At 38.0% G+C, this 13,255-nt stretch overlaps 1 protein-coding gene across 2 annotated transcripts; it reads left to right on the top strand.

Annotated features, from left to right (window-relative positions):
• Positions 1 to 2,408: 2,408 nt before the first annotated feature.
• On the top strand, positions 2,409 to 11,772 carry LOC116289051 (uncharacterized). Of its 2 annotated transcripts, none has more exons than XM_031695939.2 (6): positions 2,409 to 2,552; positions 8,127 to 8,334; positions 8,729 to 9,046; positions 9,304 to 9,498; positions 9,965 to 10,225; positions 10,755 to 11,772. In XM_031695939.2, exons 2-6 carry the CDS (start codon positions 8,145 to 8,147, stop codon positions 10,781 to 10,783), a joined length of 993 nt encoding a protein of 330 aa, XP_031551799.2. In that variant the 5' UTR covers positions 2,409 to 2,552; positions 8,127 to 8,144; the 3' UTR covers positions 10,784 to 11,772. The 2 variants fall into 2 exon arrangements, with proteins under 2 accessions (XP_031551799.2, XP_031551798.2); XM_031695938.2 differs by lacking the exon at positions 2,409 to 2,552 and adding an exon at positions 5,091 to 5,351.
• Positions 11,773 to 13,255: the final 1,483 nt, after the last annotated feature.

Below are 13,255 nucleotides of genomic sequence, written 5' to 3'. Positions count from 1 at the left end.
CATAGTAAGCAAGGTGTTTTAAAACGCCGACACGTGAAGCGCGAACTGATGGCCATAATGGTTGTCCGCTCGTCTCTAATAAGGGGCTTGTACCGACTAACGTTTGCGGTTGGCTCTCTTCCCAAATGAGCGAGCGCCTCCAGGAGAATTCTACTGATCATAGACACTATGTAGAAATGTTACTGTTTGTATGTGCGCTAAGAAACTCTGAAGGCTGAACACCCACCTGTCTAGTAGACGGGCAAACACGTCTATATATTCACGTGTATTACCGTGCGCAACCGTTAAACAAAGAAATAATACTCTAGAGCCGTGATGGCACTTGGTCTGAAACCTGGTCTGAAATGGGGTTTCATTACGCGCAAGCCTTGCCTCCTTCGCAGACGTCGTTAGGGTCGTCACCCAACGCTTCAGCAAAGGAGGCTAGCGCAAGCCAAGATCTATATGAATGCTAAGAAGCAACTGTTTTTGGGGTTTGTTCCCCAGTTTAAGCACAAAAAATTACGAATCAATTAGCAAAATTACAGTTTTAAGACAATAGCAATTAATTCGTTAAAATTATTCGAATTATATCCTTAAAAGCCCCTGTGTAATCTTTCCCGCGCAAACTTCTGCAGATTTTCCCGTCAGGTGCAAATGGTCATGTGCATAAATAAGTAGCGAAAGAGTTTTATTTTCATTTATTTTTTTTGTTCTTGGTATATTATTATAGATAAGAATTATGTCTTCTTAAGCTAAGTTTTCTGGAACTTGGAATGTTTTCCGAGAAAAAAGAAACTTCTTTTTGTAATGTTATTTATAGTTAAGTAATTTTTTAAATCATTTTCTCTCATTGTCTTAATCAAGGACCTTTCTTTTACTATTTTATATAATTTCGATTTACTTTAAAATGATAACGGAAGCTTCGTTGTTTCTTCGCACAAGCCTGTAAAATGAATAATCCATTGATGTTGATCTCTTTTGCCACTCTCCATTCCTTGAAGTTAATTGTGTCAATTGATATTCAGGTTCGGAAAAAGTAAAATTGAATCGAGGATAGTATACTTAATGTTTTATAGAATGAATACTCCAGGTACCAAGAGGGCAACAAGGTAGTTTCTCGTCAAAATAGCACAACCAAAAATTACGATGCAATAGACAGCAACAACCATAAATCCAGTAGTCTCGTCTACTTTTTTCCTTGCTTCGCGGTCGCTAGCGTCAACCATTCCATCATTAAACACAATCTTTTTCTTCTTCTTCTTTGAGCTTGCCATGGAAAGTTGGTCCACTACGTCCATCATCTTGGAAAATCGAGCGAGCTGGATGATTGGTGTCAGAAGTGGGATCAATTACGAAGAGACTGAATTTGCACGAGAATTATTTCATTTAATACCATTGCATGTGGTTAATATTTAAATCGAAAGAATCAAGTTTAAGAAACCGCAAAGAGTGAATTGAGGTTTCTGATCATCAAGATATCTTTGTGAAGGAAAATTTGCATTGATATTGAATTGGTTATTCATAGTCACATGTTCCAATGTAGCGGCATTTCCTCTGTTAATTAAACATATTTAATCAGTGTATACGAATTAATGTCTCACTTAAAGATAACACTATAAAAAACTGACATGTAAGAAAGCGTGTGAACATGAGATGATTTTCATAATTTTTCATTTCATGACTCAAACTAGCGACTTTTCTAAAACTGACTTGTGTTGCCCAAAATACGCTGTTAAACAATTGAAAAAATAATAACACGGTCAAGCTTGTTTTAAAAAACCCGGTTGCAATTTTACGTAAAGCTTCAAGATTGGCCGGCGGCTGAAAACCGCATAATCCGTGATGCACCTTTTCCTCGAGACGTTGCACACAAGCATGCACGAAATTACACCATACATGTGTTCAACTCTACGCAACTTTTGCACACTCGAATCGATATCAACTTTTAACCCGGCAACGTTGCTACTCCCGCTAACGGCGCTGGAAGTGGTCTCGATTAAAGTTACTACGAGTGGCCACCAGCGACGCCACACGCAATCATGATGTTGCATCGTCTGTTCGAACCGTGTCGAGATGTTTTTTGTTATGCAAAGTTTAATTTGCTCAAAGCTACAGGAACTACGACCGTATCACAAAAACAACGGCGTAGTCAAAATACCAATCTATAACCATTCAAAAAGTTCTGAATTAGTCAACAATAAATAATATTGGAATATTTATGATTTAGAAATTTTTTTCGAGAACATTAATCTGACATATTCGTTCATCGCTCTGCAAAATAAAAAATAGAATATTTGTACATGGAAAAATAGCTGATAATTGTTTAAGATTTTCGACCAATGGCAGGGCATGGGCTAATCGTTTCGAATCAATACCTGTATTTATTTTGAATCCGCTTTTGTTCTTGTCATCGCCTACCGCTGAATAAAAAAAGTGTTTATCCAAAAACCTCGTGATTGAACTGTGCAAGACGTGTCTACCTGTTGCAGGGCCAGACACGTTTCTTTGTGGTGTACTTTATATCGAAGAAGAACCTTCAAATCTTCAATATTCATCTCAGAATTTAAAAGGTAAGGAGTAGTTTAAAGTCTTAAAATGTTTACATTTACCACAAACTTTGGAAACTAAATGTTCAACTATTTGTAGCACATATAGACTTTGGCAAGGGCGCTTACTCCCCTTGCATATACAACACATTTGGATTCTTGCGGTAAAAAATTACAAAAGAAAGATGATTTCTCTCGCATCGGAGTTTCTGCAAGAAGAAGCTTTAAACTAGATTTAAGTTTAATACAATCAGCGAGAAGTTAGACTCCTGCTAAATCAATGAGAATGTAAGTGAAATTCTCGGCTGTCACAATTTGACCCCATGTTATGACAAATAAGACATTTTCACGGTTGGAGCTGTTGAACTTTTCCAATACTGCACTGAGAATCAAAGAAAGGAGTAAGAGCTCTGCACTAATCTCTGAAATTTTAATAGGCTAATTTCAACAAAGCTTTAATTAGGAATAAACTTCTTACTTATATTTGTTATGTTCGTCATGGAAATGTGACAAAGAACAAAGAAATGCAATAAATCCAAAGAATTTGGTAAGTTTATACCACTCAATTTTTCCAAACCGTATCTTTGTAAAAATCTTTAAGGACTTAAGAAGCTGCTAAGTGACTCCTGCTGTTTTAATGAAAATGAATTAAAATAAAGTTAAAATACTTATTAAACTCCTTACTTAATTTAATCGACAGAAGTTTATGATTAGAGTGAATATTACATAGCATGAATAGAATTTTTTTCTGGAAATAACTAAGAATCTTTTAAGCAATTTCTCATCTTAAATACCGTCTTTTTTCCCTAATAGCTTTTAAGACGGAATACGAAAGTCGAGACTTTTGGTTTTACTCCGAATTTAAATAGAATACTCTGGTCACGGCATGATGATCCGTATAAAGATTAAGCGGCTTTTTGACGAGATTATTAGTTTCTTTGTTTGAGTTTATCCATCTATAGCTGTAGGTGATAGATTATTTGGAATCAATCCAGAGCGCCACGTACGACAAAAGATGTGGGCGCCATGTTAAAAGTAAAAAAAATAAGATTTTGACCAAGGCAAGCACTGTTAATAACAGCTTTCTCAAACTCGGTGAAGAAAGTAATAATATACAAGGCAAGCTCATGTGATCACGGGGGAAAGGGTTGAACTCAGGTTCTTTCTTTTGAGAAACACAGGAAGCCCAAATTCCTTTTTTTGACCTCCCATATATAAATGTATCAAACCAGAATCTGTCGACTGTCAAATCTTTCAAACCATTGTTATAAAAGATTTAATATATCGTGCGTATCAGTATGAAAACAATAAAAGGTCTATGACCTCTGACAAGGTTGTTTTGTTATTCTCGATGACCCTGCATGCGAACCTTCTAAGAACATTTTCTGAATATTATCATTAGAACTATAAGTATGTAGGTCCTTCAAAAACATAGCAATTTTGATATCAATCTCGTACCCAGAGCCTTTATTCTTTATTGCGCATGCTCGGCTAAATAAATAGACTCTGTTCTGGAGAACCAATCACGAGTTAGGAACTGGTCTTTTCCAGAGACGACTATTTCATCGAAGTATGCGCAGCAAGAAATAAATGCTCTGGGTACGAGATTGTTTTGATGTCAACAGTTTCTGATAACCATGGTATCGATACCACGTGATGGTCTGGAAAATGTGGGAAAATAACAACGGAGCGAAGATGGAATCAAACACTATTTTTATTTCAAAAGCATTCATATTGACCAACTGTTTTTAGTTAGAAGATCTCATGTACTAAGGCTGCGTTCATAATGTATGGCAGGGGCGGGAGGTAGGATAAATTTAGGGGGGATCTGGAAAATTTTGGTAGGAAAAAGGGGGCGATGGGCAAATTTTGTATCATAAAAATGTGGGGATGCACAATTTTTGGAAGAAGCTACAAGTCTTGCTTGGGGGGGGGGGGATCGTATTATTTTTGCATGACTTTAAGAGGGGGGGGGGGGGGGGGTGGTTAAGACTTATTCTGGAAATTTCAATTTTTCACCTCCCCCTGCCATCGTAGGCTATGCAAGAAGTCATTACAAAACCTTCACAGTGATTGATGAATGCTTTCAGTTCAGATTCAAAAGGAATTCAGTACATGGGCCTAGAAGAGAAGAGAAGAGAAGTTTAGTTATAGTTTTTCTTCTCTTCTCTTCTCTTTCTCTTTGAGAAGGGAGGGATGGAGAGGCGGAGGGAGAGAGGAAGGAGAGGAGAGTAGCTTAGGAGGTAGTGCATGCACAGGATCATCCGTCTTCAGTATGAGTCATTTCTCTTTCGTCTCTCTCTTCTCTTCTCTTATCCTTCTCTCTCTTCTCTTCTCTTCTCTTCTCTATTTCTCTTCTCTTCTCTTCTCTTCTCTTCTCTTCTCTTCTCTTCTAAATGGTCAAAGCATTGCTTTCTAATTCACAAATCGAACTCCGTCATGGTCAATAATAATCCTCTTACCGGACATTCAATCGTTCATGCCAGACTTGAGGCGCCAATACGGAGGCAGGCGTAGACTGGGACGACACCAATGACCGGAAGTCTAATATCATTCCATGCAGCCAACACACAAACGTGTAACCTTCTATTCACTTCCGCTGGATACGTAGCTCAGCTGAAGCAACAGCAATAGTTTTGTCCTGTTGGGCTTGAACAAATCATGTCTCAGAAACATACGTGATCTTTTCACTAAAATAACGTGCAAAGGAGAAGTCAAACGTCGGACAGTTTTTAAAAGCCTTTTACTAATTCCCTTTTGGAAATACGTTTGGACGTATTCCAATTTGCTTGGAGTTCTTCAAGTTTCGAGCTTAAAATTAAGGTAACACGATGGTTTATTGTTTTTTATTTATAATTTTGTCTCATAATATGTTTTTAAAGATATTCTTTAAAATTTCTGCACCAAATTATAAAAAAATGGCCAACAGAAGTACTCCATACGTTGTTTCGTGCCTACTAAGCTCAAGGTCTATGAATGAGATTTCCATTGGAAAATCACCAAAAATATTTTATAATTTTAAATTAGGTTGAAGACTAGCTGATTTATGAATCTATTATTATATTTTATAATTATCCGGCAGTATATTAAAAAAAATTAAATTCGTGTCTTTAAATATTAAAATTTGATAAAGGATTAATGTTTGTGATCGTCCGAATGAAACTTCATAACCCATGCTGTCTGAATAACAAACACTATATCAGTTTTTACAACCGAAAGTGCTGCATAAATTCCCTCATTATAAATGCATATTTGAAGAGTATTTCTGTTGCTTAGAGCTCTGCTAGTTTACTTAGAATTTAGCGCAATTTATCTCTATGATATGTCAATAATACTTCGATTATTCCGGTTTATTTTGGGTGAGCCAAAAATGGTTCCTCGGTGAACGAGACGTTGAACTTTGACTACCTGCCAACATTATGCTGTATATCTTGGCCTAATCTCACAAGCAAACAAAAGTGTCAGCTTTCTTTGTTACTGGCTGACTTTCGATAAAACTTTTATGATTTTTGTCAAGTTCTAGTTTAAATTTTTAATGACAAGCAAGGCTTGAATTGCTCGCAACCAATGAGAAGTCGTCACGTCTGTGCAAAGTTCATCGAGCTCTTATTTTCAAAACATTAGTAGCCGCCATGTTTGATGCCTTCCTTTCTTTCACTTTCCAAAATTAACAACTTTGCTTTTTATTTTGTCACGATTTAAAAAATGGAGGAGAAAACCAAAAAATTAAAACGGAAAGTAAACAAATCGTCTTCAAGTGGTTCTGTCAACTTTTATTTAAAAATCACTTATTCTTTTACGACTTCATTTCTTCTTTTTCGGTCGTTTCCCAGTTTTGATTTTGGTTTCTTTTTCGAACAAAAGATACTAAATTCTAGATACTAAATTCTAGAGATCAATGTGTGGACGGCTGGAAAATACTCGCGGGAAATTCCAATAATAGGATATGAAACGACTTTGTTACACATGCAAAGGGTCACTTATCTATCGTGATAAACACGATACATAGCACATACCAGTGGACACACAGCATACCACTGTAATAGCCAAGAACATTCTAGAAAAAAAGGTATTAAATTCTCAAGATTCCACTCTCTTGTCAGTTACCGGTACCGGTATGCTGCATGGCGACCACTTCCTCGTCAAAAGTCAAATAGATATCGTGTCCCCTCCCCCCTAAGACCAAAGGAAGGACATAGGAAAACAAAGCGCACAATAAATATTTTACTACATTTTAGCTTGATTGATCAATTCTCTTGTTATGGAGGATGCCATACAAAACAATCCAATAAAAGCGATTTTCTTCCGGATTATATTTCCAACTTTAACTGTTATCTAAATTGGGTTCCCTGTGTCTAAACGACCGCCGAAACCTGTGTGAACAAAGAATGCGAAACAGATCATTGAAGCATCTAAAAGAGTCATTGTGGTGCAAAATAGGTCGACTGCCACATAAGAAAGAAATTTCAAAACTTTTGTTATCAGAAGCCATTGATTTTTGAATGTAAGAATAATCAAAACTAAAATAAAATGCGGAAACGTGTGGTGACTATTTCGCCATTTCCTTCATCAGGCAGATTAAGATTCCCGTTTTTCCTTCCCACAAACGGCAAACGTGACCACGTTTTCATCGTTTCCCTACATTTCACCTTCCCTTTTGCAAACCTTCTCGACAAAGACGAGTAATTTTTTGTTTATCTTCCATTTGGAGATTTTTGCGATTCCTTTTCACTAATTTTAAAGAATTTTTTAATGGTCAACTGACGTTTCACGTTTGCCGTAAACAAGAGTCTTAAACTCTCTACTGATGCCTTTTCCCCCGCCTGATATCAATCACGCTTCGGAGCTAGTTCTTTTATTTCATTATCTCTCTTAATTGTGTTTTTTTTTTGTGAATTCCGGGTATGAAAAATAATGCCTTGCCTCTGTGAAGAGAGAGATCGCGATTCAAAAAGGACGGGGGAAAGGGCTATTTATAACTGGACTCTGCAAACTTAAAGAAGACTAGTTTTATAGCAACAACTTATTCTCGACTTTCGCATCCCAATAATTTTTTGGAGGGTAACCAATCAAAAAACTGTCCCAAATTGAAAGGTTTCTTAATTGAATTTATAATATACCTGCTTTTATCTGTACAATACTGATTATCAGTTTATTCCAAGTTATTTTTGCGTTTACGGATCATGAAGAGTTTTGGTCTTACAGAAAATGTATTGACTTACGAAAAAATTTTTAAAATTGACCTTAAACGTCTTCAAGCTTCCATCTTTTTTTGTCTTTTACTTCTTCATTTTATTTTTGGATACCAAACAAGGTATTTTCAACATTGTCTGATCAGCCTTCAGCAAAATAAGTGGGTTTTTACCCTTTGATTACCCCCCAAAGACGCAAAGGATTATAGGGATGTAACCTAATTTTTGGGAGAGTGATTCTAGTCTCTGTTTGTCAAGAAGCCCTTTTTCTGTCACTTTCATAATTCAGTCAAATATTTTTTTGTTGAGTTCATTCCCCCCTGATTCTCAAGTTTTTCATAAATATAAAGCTGAACAACTTCAAAGATTGCTAGATTAATTTTGTAATCATATTCCCTCTTTACAGGTTATCTAGATTAAGAAAATGCCTAACAAGTTCCAAAAGGAGTGTTTGAACGCCCACAATGCCTATCGCGCCCAGCACGGTGCGCCTGCACTCAAGTGGTCAGCTAAACTAGCATCGGATTGCGAGAAATGGGCGAGAGATCTTGCAAAACGAAACGCGTTACAGCACAGTACAGGAGATTATGGGGAAAATCTAGCAATGGCATCAGGTACGATTGGATGAGTAATTGATGGTTCTGACTCAGATAATAGCGAACTAATCAACGTTGCTGCAGCTTTTTCCCAGTGGAGTTAAAGTCTTGTCCCACAAACAACTAAACAGTATCTGTTTTAAAGAGTACTACAAGGATTACGAGGCAATTTTCTATTCTTTTCGCAGGACAGTAAACTATTGAAACAATTTATTCAATCCATTGAATCAATTTTTGGACGATCAGACAGGTTTTATCTTGAGATATTCTTGCTAATTCGCTGAACTTGTGGGACATGCATAGCAACGGTAACTAAGCGGGGGATTCGCGGTTTTAGACCTATGAATATCACTTAACCAAACCATACTGAGAAATACTGAGAATGATCACCACTCTTGATTACCTTCCATAGGTTACGACTTGTCGGGCAATCGCTCTGCTGAAATGTGGTATGAAGAAATCAACAAATATAGATTCAACAACCCAGGATTCTCATCCGGTACCGGGCATTTTACACAACTCGTATGGGCCGGGTCGCGAGAGTTAGGAGTCGCTAAAGCCGCGAGTTCATCAGGAGCCCAGTATGTTGTGGCTCGGTATCTTCCCGCAGGTAACGTCATTGGAGCCTTCCCAGCCAATGTAAAACCAAGGGGATCAAAGGTCGACAAGGCCGCTAAGGCTGGTGGGAAGGATGCGGCACGTGTCACGTCAAAGACATCCGATAAACCACGTGAGTAGTGACGACATAGCAATTTTATTCCTCAGTAAAAGAAATAAGGGAAATTAGAATAGGTCTCTTGCATTATAGCGTCCTTTACTGCCACTACCAGAATCCCTTGCGAGGTTAATTTAACACCAATTTTGTCTTACTATCCTCATGAGGAAATACAAATCAGAATAAGCAAGAAAGTTCGCGAAGCATTATGGTAGTGGTAGTAAAATGACCCCATCATGCAAACGGCCATACATTTTTCTATTATTTGACAGAAAGCTCCCGTGAGTTCAAGAACGATATACTTCAAGCTCACAATCAATACCGAGCTCTTCACGGCGCTAAACCCCTGAAATGGAACTCAAAGCTGGCCTCAGAAGCTCAGAGCTGGGCAGAAAATTTGGCCAAACGAAACTGCATTCAACACAGCAGCTCGAGGGATTATGGAGAAAGCATTGCTTACATGAGTGGTAATATTATAATATGCATGTAAAACTACGTCTTATCTTGTGAAAATAAAATGGTAGCGCCCTAGAGACCATGAACTGGTAGGACTCTGTCCTTCATGGTGTCTTGTAGCGCCTTATTGCTCACATCTTCCTGAACTGTCATCCTTATTACGTCTGCTATTGAAGTCTGGTTTTTACTGGCGACGAAAGCATAAACACAAGCACAAGGCAAGAAATTATTTTGACTCTTGCGCTTGCGCATGCGTTCGTGCTTGTGCTTGTATGAGTTTGTTTCACTGTGAAATAAGAACTCTCTGTTCTTCCCTTTATGCCGGCTTGCGTCGCTATTGAAAATCAGGCTTAACTCTAGACAAATACTTATCTATTGCCTTATTACTTATCTGTTACCTCGTGAATTATCTGTTTTTCTTACGAGGCTGCTACCACAGGTAGTCCAGTAACAGTTTGCTTATATAAAATTCTTCAGGTGCAGAGCTTACAGGACATAAGGCAACAGACATGTGGTACGAAGAAGCAGACAAATACCGGCATGCCAACCCGGGATTCTCTTCGGGTACCGGGCATTTTACACAAGTAGTGTGGGCAAGTACAACGGAAATGGGTGCCGGGAGAGCTACCAGTTCTACTGGAGCACATTACGTAGTGGTTCATTATACTCCCCCGGGTAATGTAATGGGTCAGTTTCCTGAGAATGTTAAACCAAGAGGATCTGGAAACCCTGGTGGAGGTAGGTTATCGACTATCGGGTGGCGGGGGATGGGGAAGAGTCAAATGGTATACTTAAAAAAATTGTTCATAAGGCACCCTTGGGGCGTCAAAATTACCAGGTAACGTTGCTATCAATCCAGCTATTTTCCATTTGCCTCTTAGACTCCTCCGTTCCCAAACCAGCATCCTTTAACTGCAGGAGCAGGAACATTAGGACGATCTGTAAGCCGTTAAAATCAGAGGAAAGGGGTGAAATTTAGGAAATGACAGGGTGCTCTTTTGAATGGAAAAATGCCTTTTTTTAAGTGAAAAAATCTATTCTGACTTTTGGTTAAACTGAATACCTGCAGCTTTGTACAAACCTGTTTCAAATTATTTCAGATTCGAGGCTAACAGAAAAATGCAATGCAACGTACTAATTGAAAAAATACACTTTATCTCAGTGGAGTTTGTGCGATTTCTTTTGCATTTTCCTATCAGTCTTGCCAGTGAATTTTCGATTACCTGTTTATTTTTATTCATTTTTTATTTTGCTTTTTTATTTTCAGGTGGGAAAAGCTGTTGTGTCATACTCTAAGACTATGCAAGAATATTAATACGATAGGTCGAGGTTGAGTTTAAGGGACCGTTTATTTTTACGTGCATGGGGGGCTGGTGGGATTAGGAGGGCCACGCAGTAAAAATATATGGCATTTAAAGGTGGGCCACCCCAAAAATAATTAGGTAAATAGAAGACTTATAAAATAAATTTTTCCTGTTTTAAAAGGGGGCCACGCAAAAAAATTTCAGGTCATATATTTTTTTGAACTTACAATTCACAGAATCCCACCAGGTCCCCCAAACTTCCGTAAGAAATTAACGGTCCCTAATTCTCCCATGCAGTCTTTACCTCATTTCAACTAATCTTTTCTATTGCTATGTTTGTACCATTGTATCTTGCTAGCTAAGGTCGAGGTCCATCTTCATAGAATCCCTTTTTTTGTCTAATACAATTTTCTTTTTATCCTTCCATTTTTTATTGCAAAGTGGGGTGGCTAACAACCCTATAGTACCCTTCACAGTTCCCTGCGCCATCTTGAAAGGTAGCCGAGCCTCGAAGCGAGACGAACGGTGAGCTTGCAATGATAGAGACCGTGAAGGGGTCTATTCCCCCCCCTTCCTGGAATCAACGTTAACTTCAACAGGTTGTCAAAGATAAAAATAAAAATAAAGCCATATTATTCTTGGGGTGCACCCACATGACTTTTAAAAAATCCTTTGAGATATAAACTTTAACAATGAAACAGCAGCGATGCTGGTTGATCACACAAGAGAAGGTAATGCTTTGTTATCGTTAACCAACATCGCGTCTGTATTATGCACCCCAAAAATATCGAAAAAGATAGATAAACTCATTTATTATTTTCTATTTCATCTAAGATATTTTCGGTCCATGAGAAGTTTGACTTTTGACCAACTCACAGTATTCTGTTGACTGTAAACCATTGTTGATTCAGTTCAAACTGAATCAAAAACAATAACAGATAGTATATAATATAATAATAAAAAATAAGATATGAACATCAATTATTAATATTTGTCTTTAAAATGATCCGGCCTGTGCATATGCAGCTTTGGAGTCTTGTATTTAGGAAGTGGGTATTATCTCTGACTGTAGTGCTATACACCCTGCATGACGTTCCGTACATTAGTTTCTAAGCATTTTACTGCGGTTTTCGATATTCTGCGAAAGTCGGTAGCCAACAACCTAAATGCTGAAATTTGATTTTTCGCTGCCGTCAATTAGAATTAGTCAGTCGGTACCTTTTATGTTTTTCTTTGGCGGCAGTAAAAAACCAATTTCACGAGAGAAGCCGATGAAATGTCCGAGTTCCCAGAATATCGAAAACCGCAGAAATGTGTTGAATGATCCTTTGAATTCAACGATCAGTGGGGATGTGAGACAGCGGAATAGGTCCGGGGTAAGTGGGAGAGGGTTCGGCGGGATGGACAAAGAAAGCGTATCTCATGTATTCTTAAAATCCGCCTGCGCGGTGTGTGATCTTGGATTGGCCCTTTTTCTGTCGTTTTCAAAAAACTCTAGTTGATTTAGAAGACTAAATGAAACGTCTACGTAACTGCCCTTTCATAGTCCCAAGCACTACCTTGAAAGGTAGCCGTGCCTTTGCATCGAAGCGAGACGAACTATGAGCTTGCAATGATAGTAATTTATTTAGAACGCTCTTCGTAACATACACGTAACCCTTTCGTACTCATCTCTAGCTATCTAGATTCTCTCATGCTGCCTATTGTTCAGTCTTTACCCACTTATATTAAGGATACTAATCACGCTCTTAGTATTTTTAATGATTTTCGCTTTCCTGATAACTCTTCTAAGTTTTTGTTTACTATGGATGTCAAATCTTTGTATACTGTTATTCCTAATGATGAGGGCCTTCGTGCTCTTCAGCATTTTTTCGATCTTCGTCCTGTCCTCGAGCCCAGCACTCCCACTTTGTTACGCTTAGCTAAACTTGTTCTTACTCTTAATTGTTTTTCTTTCGGTGATCGTTATTATCGGCAGGTAAACGGTGTTGCTATGGGTACTAAGATGGGCCCTAGTTATGCCAACTGGACCTAAACCTGAGTTTTTTGGACGGTATATTGATGATTGTATTGGTGCTACTTCTTGTTCTCGTAATGACTTAGACTCTTTCATCTCTTTTGTTAACTCTTTTCACCCTGCCTTAGACTTTACGTGGGAGGTTAGTGAAACATCAGTCACTTTCCTTGACATCTTGCTTAGTGTTAATGACGACCGTCTTAGCACTAGTGTCCATTACAAACCTACTGACTCTCATTCTTATTTACTCTACTCGTCTTCTCATCCTAAGCACACTCTTAACGCTATTCCGTTCTCGCAATTTCTTCGTCTTCGTCGTTTGTGTAGTGATGATCTTGATTTTTCTGTTAAATGTTCTGAGATGCGTTCCTTCTTCCTCAAGCGTAATTATCCTGCTCATGTTATTGATCGCGCCATTCGTAAAGTTTCTACTATTGATCGTACCAC

The sequence above is a fragment of the Actinia tenebrosa genome, unplaced genomic scaffold (assembly GCF_029948245.1).
Source record: "Actinia tenebrosa isolate PJP-AT-01 unplaced genomic scaffold, QUT_ActTen_1.0 PGA_scaffold11__36_contigs__length_13525064, whole genome shotgun sequence".
In the NCBI taxonomy this organism is placed as follows: Eukaryota; Metazoa; Cnidaria; class Anthozoa; order Actiniaria; family Actiniidae; genus Actinia; species Actinia tenebrosa.
Note: the sequence above shows the minus strand (reverse complement) of the source record. Positions and strands in the feature narration are given on the sequence as shown.

Coding starts and splice junctions, on each gene's coding strand:
- LOC116289051 (XM_031695939.2), top strand. CDS start 8,145: ATGCCTAACAAGTTCCAAAAGGAGTGTTTGAACGCCCACAATGCCTAT. Junction 8,335..8,728: donor AAATCTAGCAATGGCATCAG/GTACGATTGGAT, acceptor TACCTTCCATAG/GTTACGACTTGTCGGGCAAT. Junction 10,226..10,754: donor ATCTGGAAACCCTGGTGGAG/GTAGGTTATCGA, acceptor TTTTATTTTCAG/GTGGGAAAAGCTGTTGTGTC.